This window comes from Mytilus trossulus, chromosome 2 (genome assembly GCF_036588685.1).
Source record: "Mytilus trossulus isolate FHL-02 chromosome 2, PNRI_Mtr1.1.1.hap1, whole genome shotgun sequence".
Taxonomy (NCBI): Eukaryota; Metazoa; Mollusca; class Bivalvia; order Mytilida; family Mytilidae; genus Mytilus; species Mytilus trossulus.
This window is the reverse complement of record NC_086374.1, coordinates 2,836,386-2,847,707: the sequence shown is the minus strand read 5'-3', so window position 1 is coordinate 2,847,707 and position 11,322 is coordinate 2,836,386. Positions and strand designations below refer to the sequence as shown.

Here is an 11,322-nt window from a genome sequence, read left to right as displayed (position 1 = left end):
CTCGTACAACCTTATCGTGTCTCAGTGGCGGATCTAGAAATTTTCATAAGTGGGGGCCCACTGACTGACCTAAGAGGGGGCCCGCTCCAGTCACGCTTCAGTGATTCCCTATATAAGCAACCAAATTTTTTCCCAAAAAAGGGGCCCCCCCCCTAAATCCGCCTTTGTGTCTGCATTAGAACTATGGCATTCTGTTTTTGTTCTTTTGATAGATAAAGCAGTTTGTTTGTGTATCGACTTCTGACTTACTATGGGACATTCACTTTATTTATTTTAAATCTTCGTCTCAAAAAAAGCTTATTTTAAACGGTCACTTCCGAGGAGACTCGATATGATTTGTATAGAGCTAAAGTCACAACGTCACAATCTTTATTGTAATACGTTGTAAGTACTCCATGGTTACTAGCAAGATCTAACAATGCAGGAATCATCAAGTGTAAGACTGTCTTGTGGTAAGTACAGCTATTTTCGCTAAACAACTTATTTGAATAAATAACGCCAACACAGTTTTGAGATTGTTTATCGTCAAACATTGTTGAAAGACAACCTCGCATAAAAAGAAAATAGTCAAAATCCAGCATTCACCAACTGACAAATATGTGACTCGTTCTTGCCCAAAATTTTTGTCGACTGGAACAAACGTAAAACAGCTGAGTGATAGAAAATTAAGGAAATGTTTATCCTACCTCTGTACTAAGAAAATTTATCGTTTGGTTTAAGCAATGTGAAAAATTTAGCCTTCGATTATATTGAAATTTAAGGAGCCTTGATCAGCTGGACACGGTTTGTACTCGGAAATTATGAATACATTTCATTACATACAAATTATGACTGCATTATACCAGTTCAGGATGTAAGCTTCAGCAAAGCTGCATAAACATGTCTTATCCATATAATCTTACTACAAGAAAAGTCAGTCCATACATTTACTTATAATATCCTAATAGTAAGAGCAAGATTACATGATATAAGTTGAAATGGTCAGAAAATGTAATGAACATTTTTAAAAAGAAATTTGCCTTATTTTAGGTTTGAAGTCCGTGATTATTAACAAAGACGACACAGTGACTGACAATTTAACCTATAAAACAATTGAAAAAGATAAATGAAAAGGTTTCGTGCAAAGGACACTTTAATATTCTGTCAAAATAACTGAAAACGAATAGAATGTAATAAAAAAACTTATCAAGTCCAATGTAAACATATAGCAATCTTTAGTTCAATGTTAACATATAGCCATCTCTAGTTCAATGTTAACATATAGCAATCTTTAGTCCAATGTTACCATATAGCAATCTTTGTCCAATGATAACATATAGCAATCTTTAGCATCTAAAGCGTCTTCGTTGTATCTTTTCACAGATGTTACCAGTTTGAATACGTAAAGATTTTCATCCATGTGATATGTACACGCTAGCATGTTTTATATACTGGTTCCTGGCTGGTTTTCTGTATATTGTGATTGGCATACCGTATGCCATCCTGAAGCTGTCAATTTACTGTCTACAAATAGGATTCAGTAACGAGGTTTGTCAGTTATTCAATAATTTTGAATATGTCCCTATTATAAAAATGCGAACAATTCACTGTTTACTGCATCATGCAGTGCAGTCCATATGAGCACACAATTTCAAGTTTTAACCGATATATAAGTGAAAATATTCATCTGTTTGTACGAAAATAACTTAAATTCTGTACACTTACCCAAACAACATCAAATATGCTTTATATTGAAAAATATAAAATACATTTCTATCATTTTTCGATATTGGTATGGTATGCAGTCCTGTTTTTTTTCTTAAATTTCACTACATGCAAAATTGCGATTTTGTAAAATTACATCCGAGATCTGTACAGTGTTGTCCCCAACCCACAAACATGTAATTGATAGATAAATGACTGTTCCTTTGGGAAATAGTATTGTTTTTTGACACATGGCTGTTCATTGCTTCATATTCATTTCATAAACACAGACATATACATGTCATCTACTTAAAAAATTTAGAATTACAGGCACTTTTTTGTTCATAGATATAGGAAGATGTGGTGTGAGTGCCAATGAGACAACTCTCCATCCAAACAACAATTTAAAAATTAAACCATTATAGGTTAAAGTACGGCCTTCAACACGGAGCCTTGGCTCACACCGAACAACAAGCTATAAAGGGCCCCAAAATTACTAGTGTAAAACCATTCAAACGGGAAAACCAACGGTCTAATGTATATTTTGTTTATTTTATGCAGTGCAGTGTATGGTGTCGACTAGTATCCTTCATATTGATTGAACTTTCCATTAATTTGTCGCTAGAACTGGTGAAAGCAGGTAAATAAATTGAGGCATACCGGTATATTATACATTTCTATCGTTATTTTTGCCAACATTTTATTTATCCCCTTGTGACTACACCCTACCCTAAAAAATCAGATTGCAGGGTTTTTGTCGCATAAGGTAACTACCATTTGATTTGTATGACGGGGTGGGGTGGGGCCTAGGATGAAAATTGAAAAAACTAGACAGGCCAGAAGTTTTGAGTATACAAAAAAGGCAGGGTGAGCAATTTGGCAAAAAAAAGACAGTATGTAAATTTATGTAAAAAAAAGCCAGAACAGAATTAAGTGAAAAATAAAAATTCAGGACAATATTTTTAATCCTAGTCCCCCCTCCCCCTCAAATTACAAAACCAAATGGTAGCTCCTTAATAAATATACTGTTGAACCTTAATTCTTCAGTTTACACTTTTTGAGTTAACCATCCAGGATAAAATGTAAGGTTATTTTTGGTATATCGAATAATAATTTTGACTGATTTTTCTACTTCAACCCTATTTCTCTGGTGGAAAGTTGTGTTCAAGTTGCAAATCAAGTGTGTCAGCATCATTTTAACTGGGGACAGGTGTTAAATGTCAGAAAATTATATGAATTGATATATTAGTAAATTGCTTTCAGTGTTAAGGGCATGTGAAGAAGGCCACAAGATAACCAAAGGTCATACGTTTGAAGAAGAACAGAACAGACTAATGGAAAACAGCAAAATAAGTCAGACATCGTCAGAATGGAAACTGAAATATGAGTTGGAAGATAAAGAGTACGGCGATTTGAAAAAGCAGTTGAAGGTCATTTTTACACGCCAACAAAAGAGACGACATGATATAATATCAAAATTCAAAAGAAAACGTAAGAAATCCTTTTCTAGGGCCATTGTAAGCTATATGGATCGTTTGGCGTCCGTCGTCCGTCCACATGCATTTTATATTTTAGTTTTCTCTTTTGACCGGCAAAATGCTTACGAAATCCATTTTTTTAAAAGGATAACATTTTAACGACTACCAGAGCGATTGATTTTAATCCATCAAATTTTGCCAATTCTCATCAGAACTCTCGATTACAAACATTCTTCATTCCCGTACTAATCTGGCGACAAATACGACGGTATGTGGAGTGGTTGTATCCGCTACATGACAACGGTAAAGCCACATACTAGGTTTTAATTGACGTAGTTTACCCATAAAGACATTTTGTAGAAACTGCTAGTGTATACTGGACTTGGTGCGATTGGGTGGTGTTAAATCGTACTAAGTCTAACCGAATTATGTTTTGCAAAGAATTCCTCTTCAACCAGTGCTACGGGCCATTTCAATTTTGCATTGATGTTTTTTTTTTTTGTGCTCCGTATTGAAGGTCACGCTGTGACTTTGAGATGCAATTTAGAAAAGCAATAAAAGCTGTTCCTTTTTTCTTCTTTTTTTTTTTGTGTTTTACTTTGCATGTACTTTTTATGGAATCATGGAAAGATACCTCTTATCCTCTTTTTTTTATTGGTAGAAATAATGCCATTTAAAAAAAATATATATTCCATTCAGAAGGGGAAAAAAAGATACTATTGCAATAGTTAGAGATTATTTTGACGAAGTTGAATGACTACTAAATTATATAGATTTTGGGAGTGATCATTGTTGGCATAGCGCACAGATAAACGTGAATGGACTGGATCAGTTTTAAAAAGTCTCTAACTGTTTTGTCTGTCAAAAGATGTCCAGACAACAAACTTTCTTTACTGTTAGACTTAGATACTCACGTTTCGGTTGTATTCGCAAATATCATTTAAGGAGCAAATTTTCAACGGTTGAAGCATTAAAATTACAGAGGCCCCCAACACGAGTTTCAAACTTTATCATTATGTAGACTAAGAGAACATTTTTACATCAACTTCAATTATGGCTGTATTGTCTGCCGACAAGTTATGTCAAAAAATTGGAAACAAAGCATTTATGAAAATAACTGTATATTATTTTGCTGACCTTAAATTTAACATTTAACTCAATAAAGACTTTTCGCCCGATAAGGCATTTTTCATTAAGATAGAACATGTTCACAATGGCGGATTCAGGGGGAGGTTTCCGGGGGTTGGAACCTCCAATGATTTTGAACGATCAATGCATTTGAATGGCAATGACATATGGTTAGACACCCATTTTTTTATCCTGGGTTGGGACCTTTCAAACTGGCTGGATCCGCCCCTGGATCATATTTATAGCTCAATAGATATCGGTTGGACAGATGGTAGGAAACAATAACACCAAAATACAAAATGTTGGCCCAATTTAAGTTATCAACTGCTGAAACAATTACCTTTTAAGTTTTAACGTAAAAATCAAAAGAGGTGATTGTCACCTCATGGATCTTTACAAATCAAATGTTGGTAAAATTCTGAACATATGTTCAAAAGGCATGTAAAGGAGTAGGTCCGGTAAGACCCTTTTTTGGCCCCAAAATATGGCAGTTTTACAAAATTGTTAAAATGTAAACTTTAAGTTATTTATTGAATAGTAAAATGGTTCTGCTACATAAATATGGGCTGTTTTTGACAATACAATGCACATATATTGGGTACTAGCACCATAAAGTCATGCTAAATTACCGAAATCTTAATAATTCCGGCATTTAACTTAAATTTTAGACGGTTTCCGTGTAAAACGAAAGTGGCCGCATTCGTGTTCATCCAAAATATTGAAATGGAAGTTGTATTTGATGATAATACATAACATATATAAAGGTTGAGAATGAACACGGATGCGGCCAATTTCGTTTTTGACAAAAACCATCTGAAAAGTGACATTTTTTCGCATATTTGGTAGATTTTTCATATTTGAGCTTGAATTGGATCGTTTTTAATGACGAAATAAGTTAAAAACTTTCACATAAATTAATCGAAACATATAAAATAGACACTTAAGTGTTTAAAAAGTGGTCAAAATCTATCGTCAGATGAAACTGAAATTTGAGGCCAAAATCGGTCCTTACCGGACCTACTCCTTTGCCCAAATGGTTGAATAATTCTATCAAAAGCTAAAGTGAACAGGAGTTTTGACCATTTTCCTCAATAAAAGTTTCGAGTAAAAGTATTTCCCATCAGGTTGGGAATTATTGAAAAAAGTCTGGTAACAGTTGGACATGTGGTTCAAAAGTTAGCATCCCAAAACCAATTGTAAAAATTTCAATCGATCTAAGATCATCTAACCTTTAATAATCGAATGACCTTAAAAGAAGTGGGGTCCTTTATAATCAAACCTACTTTTGTAAATATATTTTAATTGTCCTTAAAGATTTTGTCTAGAAATAGAAATGCTGACGTCCTGACTATCAGGACGACATTCATCATAGTGTTCGTCGAAACTCCGCTATTGGATAGAGTCTATTATAGACTTCTTGCTGCATTGAAGACCCATTGGTGGCCTTCGGCGGTTATCTGCCCTTTGGTCGAGTTGTTCTCCTATTCCCCATATTCTATGCTCAATTTTATTGTTCAATTGCCATTAAAATGCCTTTTGGTTATCAATGTTTTGCAGGTGATAGTTTGAAAACTGAACTGGAAAACAAAACCAAACTGTTCTCTGGTGTTAAATGTAAAACAACAGCCTTGGCTCTGGACACAGAAAATATGATTTTACAGATACGTATTGGTCATGCCAAACTACAACGATTAAAAGAAGAAAACACAAAACGTATGGAGCGATATGCTGAACTAGCAGAGAAAATACAATGGGATTATCGACAATCGAGTCTTGCAGATCAAGAAAGACCTTTCTTTGAATTTTCTAATGACACTTACGATTAAACTCAAAGTTACTTATTTCTTAGTGATCATTTGCCTTCTGTCAAAAATCCTTCCCTATATGAATTCACCATAAAAAAAAGCCCATGATTTCAAGATGTCAATGCCTCATATAGAGAGAGTGTCCGCTTTATGTACGTCAAGAACCGTTGCAACAAATCTTTGAGGGGTCCGTACATATTAGGGGAGGCATATAGGTGACAGGTCCGTTGCAATGCCAAATTTCTGTCCCTACTTATCCAATGTAACCTCGTTTTCAGTGGCAGTCGAAATTCACCGACTTTACCCCATAGTCCTCAATATCAAACATAATACTGTATTCTTTGTTAATTTGTTCTCGTCCTGAAAATGCATGAAATATTAGCCACTGGATTTAAACAATCAATTAATATAACACTTCTGTAAAGAGATTGTTTGAAACCTATCTTGTACTAAACACGTATTTTTTTCCTGTTCCAAGTCAGGATCCTCTGGCATTTATTAGTTTTGTATGTTTTTAATTTAATCAGTTCATGTATATGTTTTGTAGTTTTGAGAGTGATGTCCATTCCTTGACTAGTGCACATTTTGTTTGGGGCAAGCTGAATACCACCACCGGGTGCAGGATTTTCTCACACGCTTTGTTGAAGACACATTGATGACCTTCGGCTGTTTTTTGCTCTTTGATCGGTTTGTTGTCTCTTTGACACATTTTCAATTTTATGTAATGCACTTTGGTAGATATCATAGTAGTTCTAGGTTATTGGCAAGATTATCATATCAAATCTCCGGTGACATCCCATTAGTCCGACAGCCCATTACTCCGACAGCCCACTATTCCGACAGCCCACTATTCCGACAGCCCATTACTCCGACAGCCCATTATTCCGACAGCCCATTATTCCGACAATGCATTTTTCTTATGTATATTGGTAAATTTTCTTTAAAAAGACCAACTCCGTTCTTTATGATATGTGTGTTTGTCCGTCTTGATTACAATTACTTTTTCCATGCGGGATATTTGTCTCAGTATATTGGAGTTAATACACATGCTAATGGCAACTGCTCAGTCTTTACCCACGTCCCATATTCGTTTGAAGTGTAAAGGTACTTTATATACTTAATATTGTTGTTTGTGTGTCCACTATCAGTCTGTGCTGTTCTAGTTCGCTATTTTTTCGCATGTGTGTCTCGATCTACCTTCTTTATAAAAAAGAAGATGAGGTATGATTGCAAATAACACAACCATCCACAAGAGACCAACATGACACAGACATTAACAACTATAGGTCACCGTACGCCTTCAAAAATGAGCAAAGCCCATACCGCATAGTCCACTAAAAAAGGCCCCGATATGACAATGTAAAACAATTCAAACGAGAAAACTAAAGGCCTTATTTGTATAAAAAAATGAACGAAAAACAAATATGTAACACATAAACAAACGACAACCACTGAATAACAGGCTCCTGACTTGGGACAGGCAGATACATAAATAATGTGGCGGTATTAAACATGATAGCGGGATCCCAACCCTCCCCTAACCTGGGACAGTGGTATAACAGTTCAACAAAAGAACGAACTATAAAAATCAGTTGAAAAGGCTTAACTCATCAGATGGACAATAAAACAAGTGAATGTGGCTGGGAACATGTACATCCCGACAACAAAAAGACACTAGGAACATATCTGAGAGTATTCGGAGTTATCTGAAAGCACTGTAGTTCATAGCCACTAACAACTAATAAAAAAAATCATGCATCTAAGACTTTTAAACTAGATCTTCGGCTCCCCCTTTTCGCGTATCAGGGGAGTGATGTTTTCCCCACTATAAACTGCATATAAAATAAATATATCGGAGTTTGATGACACTACCCGCCGTTTTTGTTCGCAACACTTTCTCTCCTTGTATCACTCATCTGAGTTTTATTTAAATTAATTTTGTTGCAGAAATATACAGTCAACGCATTTTAATGCTCAAATAGAATGAGTGCAGTATGAAAGTCAATAACAAACTAGTAAAAAATCTAAGACAATGTGTGACATTCTTGTCCTGCTTGTGTCTTTTTCAAATTGTCTACTTTTAAAAACTTAGTACATTATGTGTTTTGTTGGAAACTTGACATTTGTTTTTCATTTAAAGCATTTTTCAAGAAGAAAGGTAGGTCATATGTTAATTCACAATCGGTGCTCTTCCATTACATTAAGAATTGGAAATGCTCGATACTAAAAAAATCGTTTTGTACAGCTGATAAAGTTGAGGATGGGAGTTATTTTTCAATCGAATGCTCACTTCATAATAATTTGAGGGTGGAACTCTTTCACCATATTTCTAGCACATGTAAGAACTTTAAAAAGTAAGATAAATAAGATAAATTTTGTTAACACAAGAAAACTTTACTATTATGGGGGAAATGATGATTACATTCAATTTGTTAGTTCTTTTGAATTATGGATTACATGTCTTGATACTGACTGTTATTTGATATCCATGTGTTAGTTGTTTTTTTTTCTATTTTGTCTTGGCTCCGATTGTGACCGAGGCTTATAGGGCTATAAAGATAATTATATCATATTAGTATTGTAATGTTTTAATGTCATGAATGTTGACCCAATCATTAGACCGCCGCTTCGAAAAAGTGGGGGGTAGACTGTTTTACCTCTGTCTGTCGTATCGTCTAACCGTTTTTAGGAGAAGGGTGTTATGGGGTTATTTGTATGTAGAACATGGAGTTGTGGGGTTTATCTGTATAGTGAGGTTAACCCCACAATATATCGTCTGAAATTCATTTTTTAATCCTTCTAAGGTTATTGTCCATAAATTTTATTTTGACCCCACAATGTGTTGTCCAATGATAGACGTCCACGTATAAGTATTGTAATGGACTAAACACAGTAAGTGGAGTTGTCTTTACCGCGCGAAGTTAATTAGCAGTTCAGTTTCTTGTATATTCCTCCATTAAATGTGGAGCACTACCCAGAGGGTATAGTTTGAGCAACTATTTACACCTTAAAACATAGGGAAACAATAAATTAAATTATATACAGATGACTGAATTAGGTTATAATGATCACTAAATAATAGATATCATAATTAATTCATAGGATTGTCATCATAAAGTTTTTAAAAAATATATAATAATTTATATGTGCTAGGGTGTAGGAAAGTGTTAAAAGAAACAACAACTGCATATACATGTATTTACAAGAAACACGCATGCGCGTAAAACTGGTTCCCTTAAATCTGCTCTGTTCAGACGAAATATAAAGGAACCAGTTCAAATATAAAATGGCCGGATACATGAGTCTGAGAGAAGTCGTCATCATCATCATGGCATGGTAACAGATAAAAGACAAGACGAAAGGTGAGATCCATTTAAAATTCTTTTGTTTATGTTTCGTTAGGCCTGTAGATAATATATTAGATAACAACTTGAGATTTTGTAGACTTTGCCTTTGGCAGTTTCTTTTTGCGAATTACCACTTTTTGCCGGGTTTCCTTAATATCATGGATCCAAGAAGATAATTTACAATACAATACAATGCAATATACTTAAATTAAATCCCTGCACTCGCTAACCTTTTATCTTGGTCACTGCGCGCTACGTTCCCGTTACGTGTGTTTCACTAAGGCATCGTAAAGGACTACCATTAGTACCAAGTTGATCGCAAGTTACGAATAGTATCATCTTAAGGTTCATCTTTACACTTTGTCAAAAATGGCTGTGTTAACATCATAAAATTACCTCTGAGTACAGAGAAAACTGTCCATTTTAAAAAGTTTTAAAGCCTGGCAGCACCTAGATATATATTTCATACATCCATTTTGTGATTTAAAATGTTTAAAACTTTTATGAATTTTGCTGAACATTTTCTTTCCTTGCCACAGAAGATGGAAAAATAAAAAATCACCTGAGATTTAAATGATACAGTCCACTAACTTTGTTGGGGTCCTACTAAAAAGCGCCCGGGGAAAAGAAAAAGCGTCAGGGGAAGAAAAATAAGCGCCTGGGGAAGAAAAAATACCGCCCACAGTAAAGAAAAGGGGCACAGGGAAATATATATAGATATTGTATTGGCATGAGGCCCGGGGGGGCCACTTCAAATTTATTTTGGATGGGGTGAGCAGCTGAGACATCAAGTACCCCACCCTTTTCATATATTTTGTTAATCAAAAATATATACCTTTTCATATATTAATTAACAAAAAACAGACCTATAGATATATTTCAATATTTTTCCCGCTCATCATCACGTTCTTTTTACGAAGCAAAATAGTCGCAATAATATCACCTTCTTTTCCAATAAATTCCTCAATTTAAACACTTTTCTTACTGCCTTATCTTTCATTATGAAGATATTTCGATTCCAAAATACAATTTTCATTTAAAAGATGTTTGGTCAGATCAAAGATGGTATTACATCTTATGGTCAGATAAATGTAATATCACCCCAGAGTGTAACACCTTCACTAATTTTAACATATTTGAAAATTAATTAAAAACTGATAAAAAGTTTCATTGCCGTTCCCTCTTAAAGGACGCTGTCACAATGGAATTTCTTTAAATAATTGTTATCATGTTTTATGTGTACAAACCCTTGAATGTTAATTAGGTGCAAATGTCAAAATAGTTGGATTTATTGCATCTATCACTGGCATCAGTGGAAATACCACATCAGAATAAATAGAGTTTAATTGGTTTGACAAATAACTGCTGCATTTACGACTGTGGTTTAACAGCATCAAGAATAAATACAGATACTTATGATATAATCAAGCAAGTGATATATTTAATCTGAATTTCTCACCCTTTTCATATATCATAGAGCATGAAAAAGTGACCTATTCCAGCGGCTCATCCCTACCACTAATTATATAGCAAGTGGCCCCCCCCCCCCCCCCCCCCCATGAGGCAACTTTGTGTCAATGAAATAAGTTATGCACATTTCTTCATTTTTAATTTATACAAGTATTTTGCAAATTCAGATAATAGACACTTGTAATAAAGCACAAAAACAAGTATGAATGTTTTAATTTTAACAATAATTTATGAATACTATTTCGAAAGACAGATAATAATTTAAAACAGTTTATGGCAGATTTTACAGTATTGTGTTCTGTCTCCTACTTTCATGTTGCTAACGTGACGGAGACAAAAATAAGTAACGTTAGCGACATTTGGACATGTAACATGAGCAACAACATCTTTAAAAGTTCAAATGTATGCACA

The 11,322-nt window shown here is 34.5% G+C and overlaps 1 protein-coding gene across 1 annotated transcript; it reads left to right on the top strand.

Moving 5' to 3' along the window:
• The first annotated feature begins 362 nt into the window (after positions 1-362).
• Positions 363-6,130, top strand: LOC134706273 (uncharacterized). Its single transcript, XM_063565047.1, has 5 exons — positions 363-452; positions 1,363-1,527; positions 2,245-2,323; positions 2,947-3,174; positions 5,847-6,130. Exons 2-5 carry the CDS (start codon positions 1,405-1,407, stop codon positions 6,113-6,115), a joined length of 699 nt encoding a protein of 232 aa, XP_063421117.1. The 5' UTR covers positions 363-452; positions 1,363-1,404; the 3' UTR covers positions 6,116-6,130.
• The last annotated feature ends 5,192 nt before the right edge of the window (positions 6,131-11,322 follow it).

Bases quoted from the DNA above. Each gene is read 5' to 3' on its own strand.
- LOC134706273 (XM_063565047.1), top strand. From the start codon at position 1,405: ATGTACACGCTAGCATGTTTTATATACTGGTTCCTGGCTGGTTTTCTG. The intron at 2,324-2,946 runs GTAAATAAATTG...AATTGCTTTCAG, and splicing joins GCTAGAACTGGTGAAAGCAG to TGTTAAGGGCATGTGAAGAA. The intron at 3,175-5,846 runs GTAAGAAATCCT...AATGTTTTGCAG, and splicing joins ATCAAAATTCAAAAGAAAAC to GTGATAGTTTGAAAACTGAA.